The sequence below is a fragment of the Entelurus aequoreus genome, linkage group LG01 (genome assembly GCF_033978785.1).
Source record: "Entelurus aequoreus isolate RoL-2023_Sb linkage group LG01, RoL_Eaeq_v1.1, whole genome shotgun sequence".
Taxonomy (NCBI): Eukaryota; Metazoa; Chordata; class Actinopteri; order Syngnathiformes; family Syngnathidae; genus Entelurus; species Entelurus aequoreus.
The window spans coordinates 28,105,501-28,132,749 of record NC_084731.1 but is presented as its reverse complement, the minus strand read 5'-3'; the positions used below and the strand labels follow the sequence as shown (position 1 = coordinate 28,132,749).

The 27,249-nt window shown below is 39.2% G+C and overlaps 1 protein-coding gene across 4 annotated transcripts in view; it reads left to right on the top strand.

Moving 5' to 3' along the window:
- The first annotated feature begins 246 nt into the window (after positions 1-246).
- The window catches only part of LOC133650067 (death-inducer obliterator 1-like), a 33,834-nt gene continuing 6,831 nt past the window's right edge, over positions 247-27,249 (top strand). The window contains exons 1-15 of one of the 4 annotated variants that reach the window (XM_062046879.1): positions 247-403; positions 4,023-4,141; positions 4,377-5,328; positions 10,178-10,559; positions 10,805-11,155; positions 12,854-13,073; positions 14,891-15,422; positions 15,503-15,662; positions 15,732-15,848; positions 18,304-18,459; positions 20,684-20,840; positions 22,914-23,403; positions 23,552-23,699; positions 24,644-24,733; positions 24,807-25,002. In XM_062046879.1, the coding sequence (XP_061902863.1) occupies positions 4,060-4,141; positions 4,377-5,328; positions 10,178-10,559; positions 10,805-11,155; positions 12,854-13,073; positions 14,891-15,422; positions 15,503-15,662; positions 15,732-15,848; positions 18,304-18,459; positions 20,684-20,840; positions 22,914-23,403; positions 23,552-23,699; positions 24,644-24,733; positions 24,807-25,002 (4,033 nt within the window). In that variant the 5' untranslated portion in view covers positions 247-403; positions 4,023-4,059. Of the gene's footprint in view, positions 404-4,022; positions 4,142-4,376; positions 5,329-10,177; positions 10,560-10,801; positions 11,156-12,853; positions 13,074-14,890; positions 15,423-15,502; positions 15,663-15,731; positions 15,849-18,303; positions 18,460-20,683; positions 20,841-22,913; positions 23,404-23,551; positions 23,700-24,643; positions 24,734-24,806; positions 25,003-27,249 lie in introns of all 4 variants that reach the window. The other 3 variants (XM_062046888.1, XM_062046869.1, XM_062046897.1) reach the window with 3 other exon arrangements.

Sequence of the window (27,249 nt, the reverse complement as noted above, 5' to 3'; positions counted from 1 at the left end):
AAACAGCGCCAATGTCTGGCACACGCAACCTGTAGCGGTGGGTAATGGTATCGCAGACATTTGTCGTCATGGTGACACGGCAGCGAGTGGAGCCGTAAAAAAACAAGTAGGCTACATGGACTGATAAAATAATTAATTGACACGCACAGAATTTTTTAAAAATAATTCTATTAATATTCGATCATCATTTAGGTTCGTGTTTGAGCTGCGTTTGTATTTGTCAAGCGAAAAAGCCGTTTCCTCTCCAGGCCGGTAGGGGCGCCATTGAGTCCCCCACGACGCGCGTTCGGGTACGCGGTCAGCCATCTGGCGCAGTCAGCTAGCTGCAGCAGGATTTGGAAAATGGAGGCTTTGCCGAGCGAGGAGTAAACGAGGGCACGTCGTCTGTATTTCTCTTGCATAGGTGGGTGAAACATTTTGCGTGTTATTATAGATGCATTTTTATTGGTATACACGACATGCATTGGGTTGTTTTACAACCGGCCACTTTGCAGGGTTTGGCCAGTTGACGCCTACTGTGATAACCCCCATACAAGGTTGAACTTGAGCAATTAACGCGGATAAAATTGTTATTAATGTGGATCGTTGCTTACATAAAAAATGCCCACTGGTGTGTTAAGACCTGTAAATGCAGTCCGAAATGGGTTTTAATAGCAAAAGCTAGTTCGCTAGCTCACGCTGCTCGTGGACGGTGGAGTTTAAAAACGTGAATTGACCAAATCACGACATCATCGCTCATTGCCAAAAATAATATCCACTAATATTAACGTGCGACGTAAACACGGCGCGATCCAATTGGTTTGAGCAAGTTTACCGTGGATTTATCTCGTCAAATAAAGCTGCTTTTCACTCTGCGTGCGCTGTGTAAAGGCGAGCTAACACGGATAGCAAAGATGGCGTCCATTTCGGACTGAGGCTGATGTCTTTATAGTCATGATCGTGCCCATCCTATATGTATCTATCCTTACACAGTAAAAGCCTGATTATAGTGTTTTGACTTTTTTACGTGATATTAAATATTCTGTGATATAAGGTCTTTGGTCATTCTTGGATCACGCGTATTAAAGGCCGTACGCAGCCCTGTGCTTGGGCCATCGACGTCATCAGCTAGCAGACGCGCTATTAACGATGCTGTTGACATATTTTGCACGTTAAAAATGCTTTTCGAGTGTTAAGAATGTTTTTATGCTTAAATACGATTGCCATCCGGAGCCGTCTTCCAAATGTTGGACTATAACCCCGAGTCACATGGCACGGTACCGAGACACGGACGCAATATCGGTTGAGTGTTCTTAATCCCCTGCAGTTGTATTGGAGCCGAAGATATCGAACGTCTGAACAAAATACGATTTTGTATGCCGCAACGCAGTTTAAATTGTTTTATCCCACCTTTGTATAAAAGGGACAAGGTTGCTAGAGTTATCAATTTCTTGCTGAAATCAAATATACAATCGGAACTGCCTACGATTGGTATATTGTTAACATGAGGTAACTTATTTGGGCACGTTCTGGTTTGTAAACATGTCATCACTATTTCCACATTTGCACAGTGGTTTTAGGCCCCGTTTACACTAAGGTTATCCAGGGTAAGTCCCACCTAACCGTATCCACACAACAATTTGCGCAACCCAATACACATGTGCGGAAAATGCACACGTCATAGTCACCTCCAGTGTTGCTTTGTGTGCAAGTTCTTAAATGTAACTTATCTGAACAATATCCAGTGTTGTGGTATTTCAATTAACTGGAATCCAGTGTGCTGTGGGGCCCTATTGTAGTGAATCACACCTGAGTCGTCATACATTAATCAAATCTTTAATGGACATGTGAAAGTAAACAATGTGATAGAGAACGTTTTACAACAATCAATCTAGGGATCTAGATATCTGGTCAGGACACTCCTTTTTTGGTGACTTCATATACTCTGGACCTAGACGTTGAGTCTGCGACATAAATGGCGGACAATAACTGATAGTCTGCTTTGCCAGTCCAAATGCGTTCGCCGTTTTCTGTAGTCTTCCCTCGATGTCCAGGTAATACAAAGCACACACTACCTTTTTTATTATACCCACGGTAGCCCGCATTCTCGTTGTCTCTCCTCTGACAAATGGACAAAGTTTTTCGGTAAGTAGAATCACAGCTGACCTGGACATTCGGAAAGTTCTCTTGCCGTCTGAGAAGTGTTGTATCCCAGATAGCTGCAATAGCTTTCGCTCAAGGTATTCATGTGTGATTTCCACAAGCGTCTGTACAGACGGAAGGAGAAACACGGGTATGTCTGGATAACTCGCCTCCATATTTCCTGTGGTTAGCTCCGAGTTACGAAACCGCTTTATTATGGAGCTGGCTGTGGCGCGTTCTTTCTGATGTCACTTCCTGTGTGGGGCGCGTTTTTTTTTTGGCGTCACTTCCTCTCCGAACCCAGTTTGTAAACGATCAATGAGTCCATACAAAGCTAAGTGCTGAAAATTCGAGAAATACACGGCGCACATATCCATGTAAAAAATGATCTAAGGAGGGGGACCTTAAACGATAGTTTAGTGTGGCCGAAACGGGGCTTAGGCTAAATAATTATTCGTTCAAGGGGCTTAGTGTAGACATTTATTTCTCTGTCAGATCGTTAAACCCCAATTTGTTGTTCAGTTTGACAAATTGAAGTTGCAGTTTGACATATAGCTGGGCAATATGGCTGAGCACTGTATCATGATAACAGCTCTTTATATTGGTCGATACCAATAATATTGATATTTTTTATGACCTATGAAAAATATGGACCAGGAGAAAAATATATTAAATGTTAACGTTTTTATTTCAAATTCCTTCCTCTAATTATGATCCCCTCAGTTTATCAAAGCAGAATGGTAAGGACATATCAACACCACTATGGACAACAATCAATGTAAACAAAATTCTAAAATCACAATAAACATTTAACAATTACATTTTCAAATTAGGTGTAACAAAATAGGGCATGGTGTAAAAATGTAAACAGAGAAACCTGAAATGAACTTTTTTTTCAGGTTTGCTGTGGTCTCTATAACATTTAATTTGATCTGTTATTCGAAAATGTATGTTTTGCAGTAATTACTGTTTAAATATTATTGGACCAAATTATAATTTTAACATAGCACATTTTTATATTTCGGTATTTATTTTATTTATACAGTCCTGCACTTTAGTTCCTACCTGTTGTTTCCGTACATCCGAATAGGGAACGGACGAGGGTTGAAAAAAAAAAGATGAGCGCAGCGAATAACTACGGTCCTTTTGAAAAAAATCCAACTCATGTTTAAATTTTTTCACTCCATGCGGAGAATCAATAGCGAGACAGCAAGATGGTGCGACTAAATTTGATAGTTGATACTGTTATGCTATTGGCTGTTTAGCATGTCCTTCCCATTGCTCACTTCCTGTTTTGCTAGGTTACCAGACCACGAGTGCCATGCATCTTCTTTTTTGGTTTCTTCCAACCAAAAAATCACAATAAATATTGCTATCGTTTTATCGGCGAAGCCCTGGTCTTAACACTCTAAAGTTTTGCATCATAAACTTGCACAAGGCAATTTAGTGGAAATGAATTTTTTTTTTGACGACTTTTAGAAATTATTTTATAGTGTAAGCTACATGTCGACAACTTTTTTTTGTTGCTGTGTATTGCAGCTTTTTAAATAGATCATTATGGTCATACAGAACTTGCGATTGCTTTTAGTGAATATTTTCTACATGTTGTAGTAATGAGAATGGATGAAACCTGTAGTGAATCTTGTCTGTTTTTAAACCTAGTGGGATTTCATGCAAATCTGTTAAGGATGTTTTGCTAAAACACTAAAGGCCTTCATTTTGTTTTTGAAGGCAAACATCTGATAATCTGACATCGATTTGGTTAGTTTGTACGTCATGCGTTCAATAATATTGGATGGTGTTAAAACCAGCAAACCTAATTTTCAAATTATATGGTGATATCCTGAAGTGGTCAACCATCATTGAAAAATATTAGTGACCATGTTGTGCTCTTTTCTTAGACATTCAGTTTGAAATTAGTGATTGACTCCATCATCCATGGATGAGAATGTGAGCCCAGAGTTCACTGTAGCTCCTGAGCCAGAACAGAGCCAGGACCGTATGGATAACTGCTCTCAAGGTATCTTGAAGGAGCTTCTTTTCCCTTAATAATGCAGGCTGTGAATATCTGCACTGGGTGTGGAACTGTGGTGTCAGGTTTTAAAATCTCCAAATCACTTGGTTGCTTGGAAATTCATGAGACATTTGAGCACTCTCTCCGCCTCTTTGTCGTCATATTACCCTTCATAATGATTTTAAAAGTGCATGGAGCTAGTGCCGTGATTTTTTTTCCCATTGTGATCATATGTCTACAGGTGACAGTGAAGAGGGGACCACCGAGCCAAACCAAACACAAAGTGAAAATGTGGTTGAACAGAGAATAGAGAAGTCTTCCAAAGCCAGCGGCGAACTAAAGAAGACTTGGGGGTTCCGTCGGTCCACTGTTGCAAAGCGAGAGATGCCGGTGGAGGCAGCAACTGACAACACCGAGAGACGCTATCCTGTACGCCGCAGTGGCAGGCAGGCAAAGCGTACGGACAAGCTGGAGGAGTTCCTCTCTACTACCAAAAGAGCACTAAGAAAGAGCGCTCCCCCGACTCTGGAGAGCGGAGATCCTCCTTCACAAACCCCAACTGATGTGGAAACCGCTTCTGAGGCCAGCTTTGATGGAAACGCAGACACAAAGACTATGGAGGAGAAGCCAGAGTCGTCCAAAAGGAGAACTCGAAGTGGCACGAGGGAGCAGACTCCAAGGCCAAAACGAATTGGCAGATGGACGCGGAAAAGCCCCTCAGTCAAAGATGAAGATAGCTCTGACAATGAGGAGAGCAGAGATGGCACTGAGATACAAGAAAAAGAGGCAGACATAATAGGGGGCTTGACGAATCCCAGCTCCAACATCGATGAGGGAAGCACCAGTAAGGAACAGCACCACCCTGAGTCGGATTCCAAAGACAAGGAGGAAACAAAGGAAAATGTCACAGGGGGAGATGTTGACAACACCAAAACCACAGGGGATGAGAGCACAGAAAAACCTGGATTGGCAGTAAAGCGTGGACCAATTAGAACATATATTAATAAAAAAAGGGCCGCCAGTGTGAACCCTGCCAAGGGGGGTGCTCCTGGGCAGGCAGGAAACAAGTCTCAAGTACAGGAAGACAGCGACGACGACGCATCCTCCTCGTCTTCATCGTCAAGCAGTGAATCTGATGGAGGCTATGACCCCAATGCACTTTATTGCATCTGTCGGCAGAAACACAACAAAAGGTTTGTTTTCAATGCTTCATTATGTAGATACCGCTCAGTTCTCACATTGTTTTAACTGCTGTTAATATCCCCACCTTTGTCACAATGTCCAGCAAGCAGATAGAAATGTACAATTGCGTTCAGACTTGATAAGGTCGGACCTCATTTTGCCTGCAGTTAGGGTTATACCAACTACTGCATATTCCGTCACCAGACATTCTTAGCTTGCTACAAGTGCAAAACTAGCTAAATTGTGAAATAAATCAGAAATTATACAAGGCCATTGCCATTGATGCCATTATCAGCCAATTAAATTCTACATATAGCGTAAATGACATAATGGAATAGAATAAAAAACAATGGAAAGTAGGAGTCTGACAAAATATCAATATGGCGGACTACCATGTTTAATCCTAAAATGAATTATCAATGCGACCCCCCGCCCCCAATTATTATCACTACAACATAAACTGATAGTGTGCTCGAATTTACAAGAAGTTAGTTTTACTTGTGACGGATGACCTCAAGAACCAGCAGTCTTGCAAGGACAATAACTGATCTTTATAAACACAGACTGGGATATTAACGCTGATGTACTGCAAACCAGAGTAATGCACAAAATGAACACTGCGCACATTTTAGAAGTACTTAAAGAGAGCAGAGGTGCTGCCAGGAATTCTCGCCCCATGAAAAAAACATCACATTGGGCTTCTATGGGCAGCTGTGGACTCCACAATCGTATTGGAATTGTCCTAAGTCCCCTCCCATACGGCGTCCCTGAGTGGAAGAGTGGAGTGCAGTAATTTTACACTTGATGGTAAAAACGAAGGAGACCGGATGTCGTCTGTCAAGTTATTTTAATCCAAAGGTGTCAAATTAAACACTATTGAAACTTCTAATGGCTTCTGCATCCATCATGCTACCTTAGCTTCTCTTCGGGACATTAAGTTTCTGCTTTTGTACTTAAAGGACAATGGAAAATGTAATCTTTTTTTAAAAGCTTAAAACAAACTACATATACAGTTTTACTATACCTGACTACTAGGGCTGCAACTAACAACTAATTTGATAATCGATTAATCTGTCGATTATTATTTTGATTAATCGATTAATAATTAGATAAAAGAGACAATATACATTTCTATCCTTTCCAATATTGAAAAAAAAACAGCATACTGGCACCATACTTATTTTGATTATTGTTTCTCAGCTTTTTGGTAAATGTTGCAGTTTATAAATAAAGGTTTATAAACATTTTTTTTAAAAGTAGCCTCTGCACATGCGCATAGCATAGCTCCAACGAACCGATGAGTAAATTAATCGCCAACTATTTTTATAATCGATTTAATCGATTATTTGTTGCAGCCCTAGACTATACATATGCATAAATCAAAATTAAAAGCTCTGAATTAAAGGAGCTGTTTGCAACCCTTACGCAGACACCTAGAGGGTGCTAACTTTTCAATGTGTTTTAAGCATTATACCCTGCACCCTCTTACGGCTTTTAGTATGTCACACGTGCATTAGCTTTTTACATCATTAGAAAATGACAGTGATTTAGCTAGCTCTCGTCCAAAAACATGCACCTGGGGATAGTTTGATTGGCAACACTAAATTGGCCCTAGTGAATGAATGTGAGTGTGAATGTTGTCTGATGTGTTGGCCCTGTGATGAGGTGGCGACTTGTCCAGGGTGTATCCCGCCTTCCGCCCGAATGCAGCTGAGATAGGCTCCAGCACGCCCTGCGACCCCGAAAGGGACAAGCGGGAGAAAATGGATGAATGGATGGATGTTGTGATAACAGTACTGCTAATTGTTGGTTTTTCCTGTGGGGCTGCTCTTGTGCATGTGGATGCTCTACACGTGCATGATTGTGGACGAGACCATGGCGAGTGACCACAGCTTGAACGCAAGACTAATCCCTCAATTTGTACTCAATACAATTTGGTAATTGTGAAATATATAGACGTTTGAAAATATAAATGTCATGTTTATTTGCAAGTGCTAAATGTATTGGTTAAAAAAAACTTTGAGAAAATTGCAAACAGCCCCTTTAATCAACTAAACATGCAATTCAAATCAGGTATTACCAGACACTACATTTCAACGTAGTGTTAGATTTGACCCATTTGAGAGACAAGCAATGTCCTTGTTTTCTGAATGAGTTAAAAAATAGTGCGCTTCTGTTAAAACACCGCCTCAAATCACACAAAACAAATGCAATTGATTTTGTACTATTGGTGTTTTTGACTGCGGCAGGTAAGTTTTTAGAGCAACTTTGCCATATCACGATATTGTGAGTCCTGAGTTGGATTTGAGAAATCCCACAGAAAGTATAGCGCTTTTAACTCAGTGAAGCTATAAACGCAATCAAACAATTATTAATTTTCTTGTTAGGTCTGTTTAGTCCTCTATTCAATATGTGTGAATAGAGATGACTTTTGTAAAGTCGAGATAACTTAAAGGGGCCATATACTTTTTTTCTACGTTTACAACACTTCCTTGTTTACATACCATATAATAGTCGTGCTTTGGTCAAATTTGAGCATACATTGTTTTACAGATAATTTTTAAGCCGCTTTCTGACCTTCCCCTCTGGTCTTAATTAAGTGGTGTCTGCTCCCCGCCATCTTTTTAGCGCTTCCATAGCGAGGCTACTGACAGATATGCTACAACTATACGCTACTTTGTATTAGAAATGGCAACAGCGAAGGATTCATGTACAAGCCAGTCTGTCCCACAACAAGCGGATAGCAAACAAGAAGCTGATTGACTACAGCGCGGACTACAATGGCGGACTCACACAAAGCACTTTGGGTAAATCTATACCATATATCAGTGGTTCGCAAACTTTTTTCACCAAGTACCACTTTCAGAAAATAATTGGCACTCCAAATACCACTATACAGTAGTGTCTTAGGCCTAAGTATTCATTAAAAACAAAGCAGTGGTTTTATTTAACAAGTATATTTGATATTTTTGGCCACTAACATTACACAGTTTGAACTGTAACACTTCGAATAAAGGAAAATAAAACACTATACTTAATTCAAGTGATTCTTTGGTGTACCACTAGATGGTGGTGCACGTACCAGAGTTTGAGAATCACTTCCATATATTAATAATCGGCTTACGTCAAAGGTCAGAAAATCGTCACAGAACGGAGCAAATTCCAAAGGGCTCGTTTAGAGCAGTGGTTCTTAACCTGGGTTCGATCGAACCCTAGGGTTTGGGTGAGTCTGCATCAGGGGTTCGGCGGAGCCTCCGCCACGGAGGTCAAGTCACACCTGACTCATCGTGTAAATAAAAACTTCTCCCTATCGACGTATTATGGATACCCCCAAATAATGTTCTCTCTAATTTTCCATATACGTGAGCAAACGTAAAAACTTCAGCATTCAGTGGAGCAAATGTGAGCTACGTCAGACATGCACTGTGGCCACACCAGCATCACATCTGTCCCAAACCTGACTAAATAACAAGTTAAATGTTTCATTATAATCAAATGACAGCAGTCATTTCCATGAGATTGTTTTCTAATATAAGTGTTTTGGCCCACTTACATTGACAACAACAAATATATTGTTTTTCATGAGCTGTGTACCAGTATTGTATGTCTGGGTGGAGTTCCTGCTTTGGAAATAATTTGTACCCCTTTCAGATATCGCATTTAGTTCCCACTAAAACATTCACATGTTGCACAATGAGATGTAAACATGGGATCATGTGTACATTGCTGTAACTTTCTGTTTGTAAAATATATCTTTATTAGTATTTCTTTAATATAATATCATTTCATGATTAATATTTATAAATTAAGATTAAATTAAGAAAAAACATTGTATTTTTCACTAAAGAAGGGTTCAGTGAATGCGCATATGAAACTGATTGGGTTCGGTACCTCATACAAGGTTAAGAACCACTGGTTAAGAGGAAGTTTGAAGGAAGACAAGATTGTTTTATAAATATTTCCGCAATGCCTCCACGGTTTGATTTGAAATTTCCGAGACTTATGCAGATCCCAATACACAACAGCAGGTACCAAGAAACGTGCTAGTGGACATGTTGATTTATACACCCACTCAATCTAAAGCCAACACTTTTGTTAAGGTTAAGATTCATCCATCAAACCATCCATCCATTTTCTACCACTTGTCCCTCTCGGTGTCGCGGGGGTGCTGGAGCCTATCCAAGCTGCACTCGGGCGGAAGGCGGGGTACACCCTGGACAAGTCGCCCCCTCATCGCAGGGCCAACACAGACAACATTCACACTCACATTCACACACTAGGGCCAATTTAGTGTTACCAATCAAGCAACCATCCATCCATCTTCTTCCGCTTATCTGAGGTCGGGTCGTGGGGGCAGCAGCCTAAGCAAGGAAGCCCAGACTTCCCTCTCCCCAGCCACCAATCAACCATGTTCTGAATTGTCTGGATTCAATAAGTCAATACATTTTGTGTTAAAATCCTACACGAGATCTGATCAAACTGATTTACAGTGGCTGATGAGCAATCTGAATACGTTTATTAAAAAAGCACCTTTTTAAGCATCTATTACGGAAATGATGGATGCCTCTTTTGTATGTATTTTTATACAGACTGACATTCTGTTTGAATAACATGGGTAATAATGACATTGGCTGAAACCTGCTCTTGAGTGCTTCATATCTAAAGACAGGCAAACTAAAGCTTAGGAATGCTAAAATTATAGAATCAAATTGTACACAGGTCACACGTTCTTAGCTTTTTGTGTATTTTGTTACAACCTTAGAAGATATCCATGTGATACGTCATTACTGTCATGTGGACAAGCAGAGCAATTTAGGAGAACCAGAATTTGTTGCCATTACAAGTGTCCTTGCTCACTAGGTTCATGATCTGCTGTGACCGCTGCGAAGAGTGGTTCCATGGAGACTGTGTGGGCATCACGGAGGCCCGGGGGCGCCTGATGGAGCGAAACGGCGAGGATTACATCTGCCCCAACTGCACGGCTAAGAAAAGCCAGGTGATCCGGCCTGCTACCTCCACGCTGTCTATGAGCATAGACCTGGGGAAGCCCAAAGGTGGCACGGCACTTCAGATGTCAGCGCTGCAGATGTCTGCCGGCTTCGCCGGTTTTGCCGACTTCACTACCTCAACAAGTCCGAGTGTGACCATACCTTCGCCTGGAAGCGAGGACACGGGTATCAAAGGCAGGATTGAGAAGGCTACAAACCCAACGGGGAAAAAGAAGATAAAAATCTTTCAGCCGGTAGGTCCTAACCTAATCTGAGCTAGTTTCAGGATTGATTAACAATGACAAATTGTATATGTAAATTGGCTTATAGGTTTTGTTTTGCATGTATTGCTGGAATAGTGATGATTCTTGCCCTAAATGACAAAGTTGGATAGAATGTCCCCATTATTTTTTTGTGATGTAAAATGCTTCTTAAAACTTGCTACAGTGAACTTGCTCATCAGTAGCTGTTGATTTTGTTGTGTACCGACCATAAGCAGTCACTACAGCAACAGCCAGCACAGCCGACCGCTGTCCAGAAGGGGGCGCCAACGCCTGTGAAACATGCAGCCGCCACACCAGAGCTGAAAGCACCAGAGATGGAGCAGAAGGTGGCTTCAAACATCGAGGTGAACACAACGGCGGTGGCGGAAGGGAAAACTGGGACGCCGACACCGGAAAGTCCTTCACTTCCCAAGTGTATTGGCCCTGGCTGCGAGAACAGCGCTCAGCCTGAGTCTGTGTACTGCGGAAACGACTGCATCCTGAAACACGCCGCCGTGACTGTAAAGGCATTCACTGACGTCAAAGAGCCCAAGGACACGACTCAGAATTCCAACTCTGCGTCAAAGGTAATTTTGACTGCTTTAAGTTGAGATGAATATGTTAATAAGGACTTCTTTTACTGCTTTGGAATATTATGAACCCTTCTGGACAGTTGTAACTTGATAATGCCATTGTTGAGATGGTAGTGCTTTTTTCCCATTCTATTTCCTATTTCTCTGCCCTATATATGTACATGCACATTATACTCTTCGCACAGAACATTTGTGTAAACGTATAGAAATTATATATCTTGTCTTTGTTTCAGTCTTTTCCTATCATTTTGTCACTGTATGACTAAATGCTTTGAACGCTTTGTGATGTCAAATGTGCTGTTATTATAGTTTGCATGCCTGATATTCAATTTGTAAAAAGCATCTTACATGACCGTAGTTAACACTCTGCTCACTTGTTGGTGCTGCGTGCCATTGATAGTAATCTGGAAGTAAACACATCCACTTTGAATGGTAATCTATTTTAAAAATATATCTGTTAAGCATCTATTTAAAAAGGTAGGTGGAGACCTGCTACACTGGATTTTCTGTTGGTGTGATCACTTGCAGTCCTCTGGGTTCTTGACTTTTAACATGGACACTTAAAAGTACTAGTAGTGCTTGCCCCAACATCTAGAAGCTCTAACCACCAACGATTAGATTTTTGTGTCTCACTGCAGTCAAGTAGGTGAGAAAATGTGTAATTATAACATAACTTCAACGTTAGCATTTTAGCACACTATTGCTAACTTGCAGTCAAAACTTATTGGTAGCTGTATTCATTATATGTCCTTCAGTAATATATCACTGCACAGAAGTTAGTCCTGGTTACCCTTCCAAATTATATTTTTTGGGATGGTTCTAGTTAGCAGTGCTTGCAATAAAATAGACCCAAATTACAGTTTATGTGGATTTTTAATGTAGCCGTCATAACCCACTTGACATGTTGTCCGTTATTCATATACAGTACAGGCCAAAAGTTTGGACACACCATCTCATTACAATGCGTTTTCTTCATTTTTATGACTATTTACATTGTAGATTGTCACTGAAGGCATAAAAACTATGACACCTGTGAAGTGAAAACCCTTTCAGGTGACTACCTCTTGAAGCTCATCGAGAGAATGCCAAGAATGTGCAAAACAGTAATCAGCAATCTAGAATATAAAACATGTTTTCAGTTATTGCACCTTTTTTTGTTAAGTAAATAACTCTGTGTTCATTCATAGTTTTGATGCCTTTAGTGACAATCTACAATGTAAATAGTCATGAAAATGGAGAAAACGCATTGAATGAGAAGGTGTGCCCAAACTTTTGGCCTGTACTGTATATGAATAAGGGACAACATGACAAGTGGGTGATGACGGCTACACTATATTTCCTTTGTTAATCCATATTTTATGTCTTAAATGTGCCAGTTTGGGGTGGAGTTGTTGACTCTGAGCTGAGTATAAGCGCTTATTTTGAATTGCTTACTTAATCAGAGGAAATTTAAGACAATAAATTGTCAGCATGTCAACAGCTTTGTGTTTCTTAGCAATCGTGTCTGGAATTGTAATTTTTCCTACCTAGCGTTTGCTGTGATTGCACTGCGATGAATAGACTGACAGATTTCCCTAGCAGACTGCAGGACTCCCATTTTTAGAAGCCCCCAAGCAAGCCTTCATGTACTACTCCCCATTTGCTGTCAGTATACTCTTTGAACATGCTTCCTTTTTATTTGATCCCATCCAGAGCGGAGCTGCCAGCGGGAATAAGAGCCCGAAGGACGTCAGGGATGACACAGAGAGCGATGGAGGTGTCAACCGCATTCCAGATGAGGACGAAGACGATGTGCATGCGGTGGAACAGCGGCCGTCACCTGCCACTGCGTCCTGGTTCAGCGACCATAATTACATTGCAGTACCACCAGAAAAGACTACACCCATATCTGCAACAGTGTTAAACAAAAAGTGTATGTATCTCTTTGAGGGTTTTTTGTTGAAAGCATTTCAGTGTTTTGCTATCCTAAATGTTGTTCCTTTCCTGCTAATGACCTTAAACGGGTAGTTCCGTGTATTGAAGTTCATAGATTAACTTCTCTGTGGCAGACGTAAACATGACTTGTTAAGTGTTGTTTTGATGATGTAAGCATGTGCCTCTGGATGGGATAGTGGCAGCTGCTAAAAAGGTAAGTCTACCCTCTGGCGTCTGGGTGAGTATGACATAATTATCAAAATAGGGCAGATCCTCCACATCAGATAATTTTAAAGGTTACCTACTATAAAGTTCTCCCTGATATGAAATATTAGGTTTGTGGCAGCGACTAATTGTGCTGCCTTGATGAAGAGGGTTGAGCTTCTGCTGGACCCACTTCAGATATAAACCCCATTAAATCATGCTTTGGTTGGATAGTTGGGTGGGTGTCTGTGTGGAGGGTCATTTTGTAAGTCTTGATGTCCTCACGTGAGTTTATGAACAGGTAGGTCTAACACGTTTCTCCCGCCCTCTTTCAGGCTGATTCATGAATTTGTCATCAAGTTGCATTCTTTCCTCTATAGGCTGAGGCTTTGGTGACCTTTAAAAAAAAAACAAAAAAAAACCTTTGAACTCATAACATCGAATGCATCACTTATCGTGGGAAACTGGCTTAAAATAAAAAGATGTGACAGATTTTTGGATGCCTTCATTGATTGATTTCTGAGCAGTGTTGGCTTGCTGTTGGATAGCCTGTTAGGTTTCAATCAAACAAGAATTTGCATCTGCATCTGTTAAACTCAACTGTTAAACTCAAGAGGGTGGATGTGAAGATGGTCGCCGTCGATGACATGGAGCTGCTGGTTGATCCCATCCAACTCAGGAGGGTGGATGTGAAGATGGTCGCCCCAGATGACATGAGAGCTGCTGGTTGATCCCATCCACGGTGCAGAGGAAAGCCAAGACTACTTGGAGAGGCTGCAGAGAAGTTGAGAGGCATGGTGGAAGATTGGCGGTCATTTTACCAACTCAAGGATCAACCAAGGGTTGGACAACCTTTGAACGGAGGCCTATCACACCTGTCGTGTGGATCCTTTTTTCTTCGGATTGGCAACTGAGGATGTGATACGCCATTTTATGGATAAATTAACATGTTTTCCATAGTCGTAGGAAAAGGTGGACACATTTTCCCAGTTTGAAAATGCAACAAACTAGTGGTTGGCTTTTAATCTAGTGGAAGTGTATGGGTCACTGCTGCTCAATTAATATGAATATGGTTTAATTGGCTTTCACACCTAGTTGGTTTTTTGTTTGGAATGTGGAATCATGATTCATCATGAGAATTAACCACAGTTGCTTTTGTGAGTATGTCCCTCTGTAAACCTATAAAGTGGGATTATTAGGGAGTGATGTTAGAGATCATGGACAAAGGTGTTGAGTTTGAGAAGTCCTTTTTCTTTCAACAACCAACGTTTCATAGTGGGTGTACAACATTGTGATTTATTAATAGGTTTAGTTTAAAGTCCTAAGGGCCCAGCTGGTTATTGATTACTGATGGCAAATATTTTGTCATTCACGCTTATGTAATAGCATAAAATTATTCTTTTAAATTTCACAACGGGAAACTTTGACCATAATGGACTTACAAAGCTTATTCTGCGGCCGCAAATAAGTATTGGTTATGTTTGTTTAAGTACACAATCCAGACTCTGATCCAAGATCACATACTTAATTGTGGTATTGGTGTTGTCATTAAATGTTTTCAGTATAAGCAATTTAGCATTATTGTGATGTTTGGTATCTTGTGATTTTCAGCTCCCGCCAAAGAAGTGAAGACTAAGGAAGCAGCTCCGACTCATGAGGAACCTCCCTCTGAGTCCAAGCCCCCGGTTAAAGTGAAGAAGACAATGACCACCAGGTCGTCCAAGGTGTCCACCAAAGGCAAGAAGCCTCCTCAGTCCGCCACTTCCAAGTCAACCAAGAGGCCTGCAACTCCCAGTACATCTGCAATAAAGTCTAAGAAACTGCGGTCAACAACCACCACCGCCCCTGCACCGTCGCCTTACCCACAAGGACCCATCCATGTCACAGGAGCAGTGAGAGTCAGGAAGTCCAACTTCACCATTCCTAAGAAGCAGCCTCAGCAAAAGGACGCTCCACCCCACAGCCAGTCATCGCCGAGAGTCCCATCATCTCCGGTGTCGTCAGCTCCGCCCAGCCACTCTTCCTCCCCAAGACCTCACCATCCAGCCTCCTTAGCACCACCTGCATCTACCATGCTCCCTCCCGCCAACCACCAGATGAGGCAGAACATTCGTCGGTCCCTGACAGATATCCTCTATAAGAGGTGAGTTTCCTTAAAACACTCCCCCGCACCCCCGCTCCGTCCAATAGTTCCAACACCTGTTGTGCTTTTTTTTCCGACAGAGTGAGTGACAGTGACGATCTGAAGATGACGGAGAGCGAGGTGGCGCGGCTGTCCTTTGCCATTGAAAAGGAGATGTTCAAGCTCTGCCTGAGCACTGACAGCAAGTACAAAAACAAGTACAGGTCGCTCATGTTCAACCTTAAGGACCCCAAAAACAAAGTGAGTGAAGACAACCTTGCGAAAAATACATGTTGCTTTTTGGGTGTTAAACAAGCGTGTTCGTGTTAGGGCCTGTTCTACAAGGTCATCGGCGGTGAGGTGACACCCTTCCGACTAGTGAGGCTGAGTGCTGAAGAAATGGTTTCTAAGGAGATGTCGGAGTGGAAAAAGCCAGAGATTCCTCAGGTAAATGTCTTATATTTGAAACTACGAAGACACTACAGTCTGACATGCAGATTTAAAAGTAGGGATGTCCGACAATATCGGACTGCCGATAAATGCTTTAAAATGTAATATCAGAAATTATCGGTTTCAAAAAGTAAAATTATGACTTTTTAAAACGCCGCTGTGTACACGGACATAGGGAGAAGTACAGAGCGGCAATAAACCTTAAAGGCACTGCCTTTGCGTGCCGGCCCAGTCACATAATATCTACGGCTTTTCACACACACACAAGTGAATGCAAGCATACTTGGTCAACAGCCATACAGGTCACACCGAGGGTGGAAGTATAAACAACTTTAACAATGTTACAAATATGCGCCACACTGTGAACCCACACCAAACAAGAATGACAAACACATTTTGGGAGAACATCCGCACCGTAACACAACATAAACCCAACAGAACAAATACCCAGAACCCCTTGCAGCACTAACTCTTCTGGGACGCTACAAAATACACCCCCGCTACCCCCTACCCAGAACCCCGCCCACCTCAACCCCGCCCACCTCAACCTCCTCATGCTCTCTTAGGGAGAGCATGTCCCAAATTCCAAGCTGCTGTTTTGAGGCACGGTAAAAAAAAAAGCACTTTGTGACTGCAATAATAAATATGGCAGCGCCATGTTGGCATTTTTTTCCATAACTTGAGTTAATTTATTTTGGAAAACCTTGTTACATTGTTTAATGCATCCAGCGGGACATCACAACAAAATTAGGCATAATAATGTGTTAATTCCACGACTGTATATATCGGTATCGGTTGATATCGGAATCGGTAATTAAAAGTTGGATATCGGCAAAAAAGCCATTATCGGACATCTCTACTTAAAAGGAAACCTATGATAACTTTTTGTCTTTTCTGGCCTAAGTAAAAGTTGTTACAATGTTGAATACTGGTGTTCATGCCAAAGCGTGACATCATACGGTTCGTGCATTTTGGCGTGAGCTTGCATACAGTTTTGAATTCCTCTTTTTGCGGGGTTTTGCGACTGGCACCCGTTAAAATGTCAATTTATGAAAAATGCAAAAAAATTAGTACAAATTATTATTTTCATACAGTCTTAGCATGTGCACAGTAACACCAACTTGGAACATGCAATGACATAAATGCTGGTAAAAAGCAGCTTTTTTCTTAAATGCGGCTCTGAATCGATCAGCGAGTGTACCTTATGCCGTGACCAGGTGAATCTATGTATGGTAATATTTATTTCAGACACGTGTTCAGTTCAGTTTCAGTTTATTTCGAACATGCATACAATACAATATAATGCATCACACAATTCCAGTTGTTCCATTACAGCATGTCCGAAAAGGAGTAGGAAGAAGCAGAGATTATTTAATCCTACCCCTTTTCATACCATAGCAATTTTATCCAATTTCCTTGTTCTCTGTAACAGAACAGTGAACATATAAATAATATACCATAATAAGCAAATAAATATTAAATACATAAATAATCTTTATCAAGAAAAAAAAGAAAAAAAGGGTTCAAGTTGTTCATCATAATTCTTGTTCTGTGTACTTTGTGAACACTTGTAGTTTGAACAGTCTCTTAAACTGAATCATATTGGTGCTTTGTTTGATTTCTTTGCTTAATCCATTCCATAATTTAATTCCACATACATCTGTATGCTAAAGGTTTTAAGTGTTGTACGAGCATACAAATGTTTTAAATTAGATTTTCCTCTAAGGTTATATTTCTCCTCTTTTGTTGAGAACAATTGTTGTACATTCTTGGGTAGCAGGTTATAGTTTGCTTTATACATACTTTTAGCTGTTTGCAAGTGCACCAAATCGTTGAATTTCAATAAATTAGATATCATAAATAAAGGGTTTGTACTGTATGTTCTATATCCAACATTATGCATTATTGTAATTGATCTTTTTTGTAACACAGTTAATGAATGAAGCGCACATTTGTAGTTGTTTCCACATATTTCTACACAGTAACTCAGATATGGTAACACTAGCGAGCAGTAAAGAATGATTTGCACGTGTGCACATGAACACAGACGTGCAAAATGCAGTGACATAAACGCTGGTAAAAGCAGCTTTTGCGGCTCTGAATCGATAAGCAAGTGTGCATCTTATGTTTTGACCTTGTGAATCTAGGTAATGTTTGTTTTCAACCGTGTCTGAAAAAACTAAAATACCAGTGACGGCTTCAAGATATACATTCAAACAATATACATTTAAAAAAAAAAAAACTATGATACTTTTGAAGAGGACGTAGAGTGGTTTTATCTGCAATCTGGGAATAGCTCCAGACAGACTCAAAAAAGAGGTTCCAAAAGTCACTGTGGAGCAAAATATACACCAAAGCAAATCCAATATATATTATCTGGACCACAAAGAAGGGTTTTAGATGTTGATTGAAATCATCATCGTTCCACTTTAAAGATAAAATGTCTCAACAGGTGCAATCGTTGGCTTCAAGGGGCCATTCGGGTCATTCCAAACAAGGCAATAGGTATGACTCCCACAGCATGGACGTGGAGGATGCCCCACCATCATCGGATGCGGATGTATGTATCTCTGCTGCAACCTCATCTGCTCGCATGGCTTCTGCTGTAGTAAGTGGTGGCGCTCTTCTACTGCCACTTTTCACTTTCTTCTTTCACCTGCACAAATTGACACTAGTGATGTGTGGATCGATACTGAAATATCGATACCGCAGATACCAGGTATTTATGTTCTAATATCGATTCTCAAATCAAAATATCTATACTTTTCAGCAGTGTCCAAACTTTTCCCCACTAAAGGTCGCATGCTGAAAAGTCAAAGTATGCAGTGCCATATTGATATATTTTTTATTTAAACATTTTTTTATAAAAAAATATTGTTTGCTTTGTATTATTGGTGTCTAGGTATATTATTATTAACTTAAAACATTTCAACTTTTTCTCATCACATTTTAATTTTTTTGCTCTTTTTTCTTACATTTTTACTGTTGTTTTCTTTCCCATGTAAGAACAGAATAAAACTATTGATAATACGATTGTGTAACTGGATAACCTACTGTGTCAAAAATTCTGCCTGTACGAAAATATTAATATTTAGTTACACATTTGTTTTATTATCATGATGTATTTTTTAAATTCATTCATAAGTTAGTATTTTCTTTTTTAATCAACAAAGTAAAATTTGTTCATATTTTATGTATACTTTATTTTAATTTTTAGAGCTTCTAATATTTTACATCAGGTGTCTCTAAACTTTTTCTACCAAGGACACCATACTGAAAATTCAAGTACCGGTATTAGGGGGCAACTTGACCTTTTTTTTTTTTTTTACAAAAAAAAAAATCTAAAAACAGATAGGGATATTTAACTTTGTTTTATAGATGACTAAATATAATTATTATAATTAGTTTAAAAATGTCAGCTTTTACTCATTACATTCCAATTATTCGCTCTTTTTTTCTTACATTTTTACTGTTTTTTTTAATCGATAAGAGTATTTTTTTTGGTTTTTATTTAGTTTATTTTTTATTAATCAGTCCAACAAAATAATACAATTCCAAAACCAAACCCGGCCCAGCAACATTCAGAATAGTAATCAACAGACCAATTGAGAGGAAACACAAACATGACACAAAATAATCCAAAAGTAGTCAAACAAAAATGAATAATAACAACAGTATCAATATTAGAATTCCAACATAGCAGTGATTAAAAATCCCTCACTTATTATCATCACAGCCATTTATAAAAAATAAAATAAAAACATTTAAAAAATGAACAATAGTGTCACAGGGGCTTACACTTGCATCACATCTCATAAGCTCGACAATATTTTCCACAAAGATAAAATAAGTCATATTTTAGGTTCATTTAATAGTTAAAACAAATTAAAATAATGGATCCCATATTCCAATATATGACTCATTACTATCTAAACCAAATGCCGTTTTTTTCTATTGATATCATCTCCATAGCTTACCAGTCAGTATAATAATAATAATAATACCTGGGATTTTATATAGCGCTTTTCTAAGTACCCAAAGTCGCTTTACATGTAGAACCCATCATTCATTCACACCTGTATGAGTTGGACTATCAACATCTATCCATTTTTTTAATATTACCCTTTTTGTTATGATGCATATTGAAAGAAATGCATTTTTACTCTTAGATGACACGTTACTAAATTGATGCAGATCACCAAGAATACAAGTTTGCAGTGTCATTGGGATGTTTATATTTAGGAATGTGATTGCTTCTTTTGTTGTTTTCAACCATAGCTCTTTTATTCTCTGACATTCCCCCAATAAATGAACAAGAGTTCCCTCAGATGCCCGACACTTCATACATAACTTGCTATCTACTGCACCAATTTTATACAGCTATGAAGATGTAAAATACAGTCAATTCAAGATCTTAAATTGACTCAGCTTATTTTTAATGCCCTTTTGGCATTTTTCCAAATATCATTCCGTCTCTTTCATGTAAAATGTTTAAGTCGATCATCCATTTCCGAACACATGCATCATTTGCATTTCTAGTATGATGTTCATTTATTATGATGTGGTATTTGAAAATACACAACTTTTAAAATTTTAGTGACAGGTTAGGTATATTTTATAATGGACCGGTATCGCCGATACCAGCCTGAATTTTACCTGGTATTGGATCGGAAAGAAAATCAGTGATATCGCACATCACTAGTTAACACAGTAGCCTGGGTAGTTTGGTTCTCTTCTCTTTTCTTATTAAAAAGCACAAAACCTACTTATACCACGAGCAAGTTGTTATCATTCATTTAGGATTTCATAACAACCTTTTATCGTACCCTCAGGACCAAGATGAGCCAGGCCTCACTTCTTCATCCGCAACTCAGCCGTCTGCCGTTGAGGGGAACAGTAGTATGCCGGATATTTTCAGCAGCATGCTCAAAGACACAACGTCAGAGCACAGGACTCATCTGTTTGACCTCAACTGTAAAATCTGCACAGGTAAATAAAGGACAGTCCATATTTATTGGGCGGGGTGGCTCACATGGTAGAGCGACTGTCCAGAAACTTGAGTTTCTGGTACGAGTCAGCCTTCCATCAGTCTACCGACCCCAGGGCAATTGTAGCTTACCACCACGTGTGAATGTGAAATGATTGAATGATGTGTTTGCAGTTCTCACTGTAAAGTGTCTCTAGAAAAGCGCTATATAAATGTAATCATTATTATTATATTATTTGTTGATATAGTGCGTTTTTCTGAATGTTTTGCACCTTCAGTAACTTTCACTAAATTGACACTTTATAAGCTAGTTGCTTATTGTTAGAATTCAGTTAACGAGTTAAATGGTAAATGGGTTATACTTGTATAGCGCCTTTCTACCTTCAAGTTACTCAAAGCGCTTTGACACTATTTAATATTATTATTTAGATAACATGCACTGAAACTTGTGTTACTTGGACTGTAATGAGAATAATGAAACTAGAAATCGACCGATAGGGTTTTTTCAGTCGTGACATAATGTTTAATGCGGCGCTAATGTTGTGAATAATTTAGCACCAAACAACAACAGGGGATTTCACAAACACCTTTATTACATGTGTCTAGTGCTGCGGGTCATACGAGCATCAACATTTGCATTTTAAAATATGGGGAACCTCCTGGGAAAGTTTATAAAAATATCGAATTTCTCTACACAATAACTCGCCACCTACTTAATTTTATATAATAATTTTATAATTGTACAGTTTCCCTGTGAGGAACACTAATTATTAGGCACAATCAAATAAAACCAGTTCTGGGCTCCTTCATGTAGCTCAGTGTTTCTTAACGAGCCAGGGACCATTTTGGGGCCGAGAGCGCTACCTCAAGGGTTTGCCAAAATGTATGTTCCCCAGCTGTGGTCCGTGTGGGCCGCAGCGGTACTCGGTTGTAATACACTTTTCCACCTCTTGTGGCAGTAATGACAATCTTAAACAGAAGAATTCTGGAGAGAGTTTTTTGAGCGCAAAAAATATGACTAAATTGTATGGTGATGGGACATTTTTTTTCTGCACCATGACTAGGAAAGGTTGTTTATATATATATATATATATATATATATATATATATATATATATATATATATATATATATATATATATATATATATATATATATATATATATATATATATATATATATATATATATATACAGAGAGAGAGAGATGTATTTTATGTTAGTTATTTATGAGCCCGTTCTATTGCAGTATATTTGGTTAATACTTATTCTTCCAATCGCCATGACCTAAGCTGAAAGTTTGTATTAAATAGTTATTGTTGTGATTAAAACATGCTTTCATATCATTTGACAAAGTTGTTAAGTGTAAGTAGGTTACATATAATTATTTAATACGATTACAATTAAGATTTCTTATTTAGTGGTAATAATTGAGTGGGCTCCAGTCCACTCTGTAGTAAAAAAGTTTGACCCCAAAGTCAAAAATGTTAAGAACGCCTGACGAAGTTTAAAGGCGAGACATTTTTCAAGCTGGCAGGCACCATTTTCTCCTGGATGTTACTAAAAGTATGAGGATGCTGCCTTTTCTTCTTTACTTATATAAAAAGTCTCTTATTTGTCAATATATTTACACAGAGTTTGGATTTTTGGCAGAGATACATTTTTTTGTAACGTCCAACTGTCTAGAATCACAGAAAAGCTCCTTTAATGAAGCCACGCTCCGAGCGCCGCGGACGTAGGCTTGATCGTTGCAGTAGCGAAAACAAACAAGACGGAACCGGTAAGACGCTGGGAAAGAAGGACAAAAACTAGAATTCCTGCCATAAATTGAAGAAAAGTGTGCCTCAGTGGGAAAAAAGGGCAACTTTTCTCATGCATGGCTTCATTTACTTCATTTAGTATTTATTTTTCAAAACACTAAATGCTGGTATCAATGTGTATATAGTGAATCTGCTGATGTAGTACGCATAAAAAGAGGCCAATACTGACCAAATTTCAGCACAGATAATCTGTCGATTTTTAAATGAAACAAATATTTGTGTGACGAGCTCACATTTTTCTTAAATTGTCATTTAGGTCAGAAAACGGAGGATGAGCTCGCGTCAAAGAAAACAAAACCCACAAAGAAGCCTGACCCACCCAGACAAGAGTTGGTCCAAAATGTCGGCCCGCCGCAAGTCCCCACAATCTACCAGCAGCACATCCCTCCACCCTACCAGTCTGGCATGGAAGCAGCACTGCCAGATTCACAGCAGCAACTCTACCAAGAGAGTCCCATAAGTCTGCCCCCACCTGTGCAGATCCCCCCAGCCATCAACCCCACTGTGTCATCTGTCACCAACACGCGCCGAGACCCGCGCATGGCCAGACATGCCTCAGGCGTTACCGTTACCTACACTGCTCCGGAAAAACCCATAAACAACATGATTGAGGCACTCCCAGCTGCGATAGCTGTTCCCATGGAGGTTGTAGCCAAGGCAGTGCTTCCTATGCCCCCTGCTCCACCTCCACCACCACCACCACCACCACCACCCTCAGTGGCTTTGTCCAAACCATCGAAAACAAGGTATTTAGTAATACTTTTACTTTTTGATGCACTTACGTGGATACATAGTTAACTATTAGTTTGAAACCATTCAATAGTATGCTGCCGACTTTACTTAAGGCAAATAAAAATAACCAATCAATCTTTAAAATGTTTTTGCTTTTTGCAGTACCTCTGATCCACCTCTTGAGGGAGAGACAGCAATCTTCCTCCATGGCCAAGAGAAGATATGGAAAGGGTTTATTAATATGCAGTCTGTGGCCAAGTTTGTAACCAAAGCTTACCTGGTTTCCGGCTCATTTGAGTATCTAAAAGAGGTAAAAAAAAAGTTATTCCATACTAATTGTATACCTTATTATTTTGCATGTACCGTATTTTTCGGATTATACGTCGCTTCGGAGCATACGTCGCACCGGCTGAAAATGCATAATAAAGAAGGAAAAAAACATATACGTCGCACTGGAGTATAAGTCGCATTTTTGGGGGGGAAATTTTTTTGATAAAATCCAACACCAAGAATAGACTATTGAAAGGCAATTTAAAATAAATTAAGAATAGTGAACAACAGGCTGAATAAGTGTACGTTATATGGCGCATAAATAACCAACTGAGAACGTGCCTGGTATGTTAACGTAACATATTATGGTAAGAGTCATTCAAATAACTATAACATAGAACATGCTGACGTTTACCAAACAATCTGTCACTCCTGATCGCTAAATCCCATGAAATCTTCTTCCTCGTTGCAGCTAGCTCCTTTCTTTCTGCTGCTCGATCGCCGTTTTCTGCTGCATATTTCACTACGTCCAGCTTGTAATCTGCAGTATATGATTTCCTTTTCGGTGCCATTTTTGTTCAGCCATTCTCAGTTTTTATAAGCTACCGTCAATGTCCAAATGATCCATTTTAATAGCTATGGCAGTAGCATATAGCATATAGCAGTTAGCATCCCATGACCCACAATGCACTTCTGCCATGACCCTCCCCCGCCGAATTCTTATTGGTTGACGTGTGTATGACGATTGCTGACATGTGTGTGACGATTGCTGACATTTGCTTCGGCTCTTCCGTGAATTAGATAAATAATATTATTTGATATTTTACGGTAATGTGTTAATAATTTCACACATAAGTCGCTCCGGAGTATATGTCGCACCCCCGGCCAAACTATGAAAAAAACTGCGATTTATAATCCGAAAAATACGGTATTGAGATTCTATGACCAATTTGCAACTCCTCATGTCCGATGAATGTTGTGCAGGATTTGCCAGACACCATCCATGTGGGAGGAAGGATCTCTCCAAGTACAGTGTGGGACTATGTTGGGAAGCTTAAAACCTCATTGTCCAAGGTGAGTTTATACAAAACATTTATTTAGATGCCTTTTTTAAGTAAATAATTACATTGGCTTGCTCTGTTCACAGGAGCTCTGTCTGATACGTTTCCATCCAGCCACAGAGGAAGAGGAAGTAGCCTATGTGTCTCTCTTCTCGTACTTCAGCAGCAGGAAAAGATTTGGTGTGGTAGCTAATAGCAACCGGCGGATCAAAGATCTTTATCTCATCCCATTGAGCTCAAAAGACCCATTACCCTCCAAACTCTTACCGTTTGATGGACCAGGTAAGCTTAAAGACTTAAGAGTAGTCATAGTTACGTGTGGTTGGTTGTAATGGAAGATCATGAATGTTGATTCATGCGTTTGTACCGTAGGGGGCACTCTGGCCATGTAATATCGTAACGGCTGTGTGCTTTGCATCACATTTTTTCCCAAAAATATCTTAAGGATGTTCTGATCAGGGTTTTATGCTGCCGATACCGATCATTTGGGAGTGAGATCGGCTACCTTTACCCATCACATGTATCAACTGTAAATGTTTTCATTTATTAATGGTGAGTGCTATTGACAGTTTAACAATATCAACACAATATTTAGACTGGTTCCTTATCTTTTATTCTATACACTTCAATAGTAGACAGTAACTAAACAAAAGCAAAAAGTACTCTCTACTACTAATTTGAATCCTTTGGGTTTGCCCACAATTCATTGAGTTTGTAAACATTAAGAGAAACAACAAAATTATTGACAAAATAAAAATACTATCTGATTACTCTTGTATCGATTATTTACTGATTCTACCTCTGGTATCTACACCACCAATTTATGGATTGATCCGTGCTCCTCTTTTACATGTTATGTGACTGACAATGCTGACAGTGGTTTTTATAATATCTTCTCTCTAGACACTTATTAATAGTACTTGCTAATTTCATGTTAACGCCTGCTTACTTTCTGCTGCAACATGGGTACATAGACACTTCTTAAAGTTTACTAAGCACTTCTTTCCTGGTGTTTTTTTAAAGATAGCTTAGCGATTAGCTTAGCTATTAGCATGCCTACTCCTAGCTTGTAACATGTTTTGCCTCGTTCTTCAGTAGAAGTGGGAATCTTTGAGCACCTCACGATTTCTGCTGCAACATGGGTACATAGACACTTCTTAAAGTTTACTAAGCACTTCTTTCCTGGTGTTTTTTTTAAAGATAGCTTAGCGATTAGCTTAGCTATTAGCATGCCTACTCCTAGCTTGTAACATGTTTTGCCTCGTTCTTCAGTAGAAGTGGGAATCTTTGGGCACCTCACGATTCGATTACGATTCAGAAGCTACGATTTGATTAAAAATTGATTATAAATGCATCTTTGTTTCATGTATATTTATGCAGTTTTACATTTCTTTTAGTTTCACTATATTAGCGTTTATCCCTTGCAACTTAAAAAAAAATAAAAAATTCATTTAGAATAAGAAACAGTTATTTTAACTTCCACATTTATTAAATTCATGAAAATGTGGGCAAAACTGGACCACAAGTGCCCGAAAGTAAAGAAGCTGGTGGGATCTCTCAGTGAGGTGGCTCGCTGCAGTCAGTCAAATGTTATAACTGTCTGCATTACTTTATTTAGAATAAATCGATTATTGTTTAATAATCGATTCTATAATTGTCCATATCCGAATTGCGATGCATCTAAAAATCGATTGTTTCCCCCACCTTTATTCTTCAGCGATGATTATATTTGGTAATGATACTTAACATACTAGAAAATGCAGTTTATTTGCTGTAACGGACTGATAATTATAAATTAGTGGGAGCAGCTCCACACGGTGTATGGCAGCACATAATTAGCTGCTGGCCGATTGTCATCCGCGGGAAGAAAAATAAATAGTGTCAGACGGGATCGATGTTTGTGATCGACATTAATCGATCGTCCGATACTAGCACATCCCTCAATATACCACTTAAGTAAAACAATGCTTATACATACTGTAGCTGCCAAGTCTTACGGCTTTTGCGGAAGACTTCCGCAAATTGCACTTGTCTTCAAAAATCCTGACTCGATTAAAAATCTCCCAGATTGTGATATTTTTGTGAATATATAAAACACTGAAATCAATCAAATTATAGAAATACTACATATTGCATGAAGGTAGATAAAACATGTTAATAAAGACATGTAAGTTTTAAATTATATGTACAAAATAAAAATACTTAAGGTACATGTACTGCCCTCATGATCCTTAACTTTCTGAAAATATGACTCCCAACAGTTTAGTTGAATGATCCTTAAAACTAGTTTTATAACCTGATGTTCTTTTTGTATTGTATCATGTTTTTTAAAATGTTTGTTGATTTGTCTAGTTAGTTTTTAGTACAACATAGACCTTCATATTCATACACCAAGTATACTGTACATTGAATGCACATAGGAAAATTATGCATAACAAGCTCACATCATTATTAGTACTATTTAAAATATTAATATTCTTGTAGAAATCTGATTAGGGGAAGTGGCAAACATTTGATCCTATAACAAAA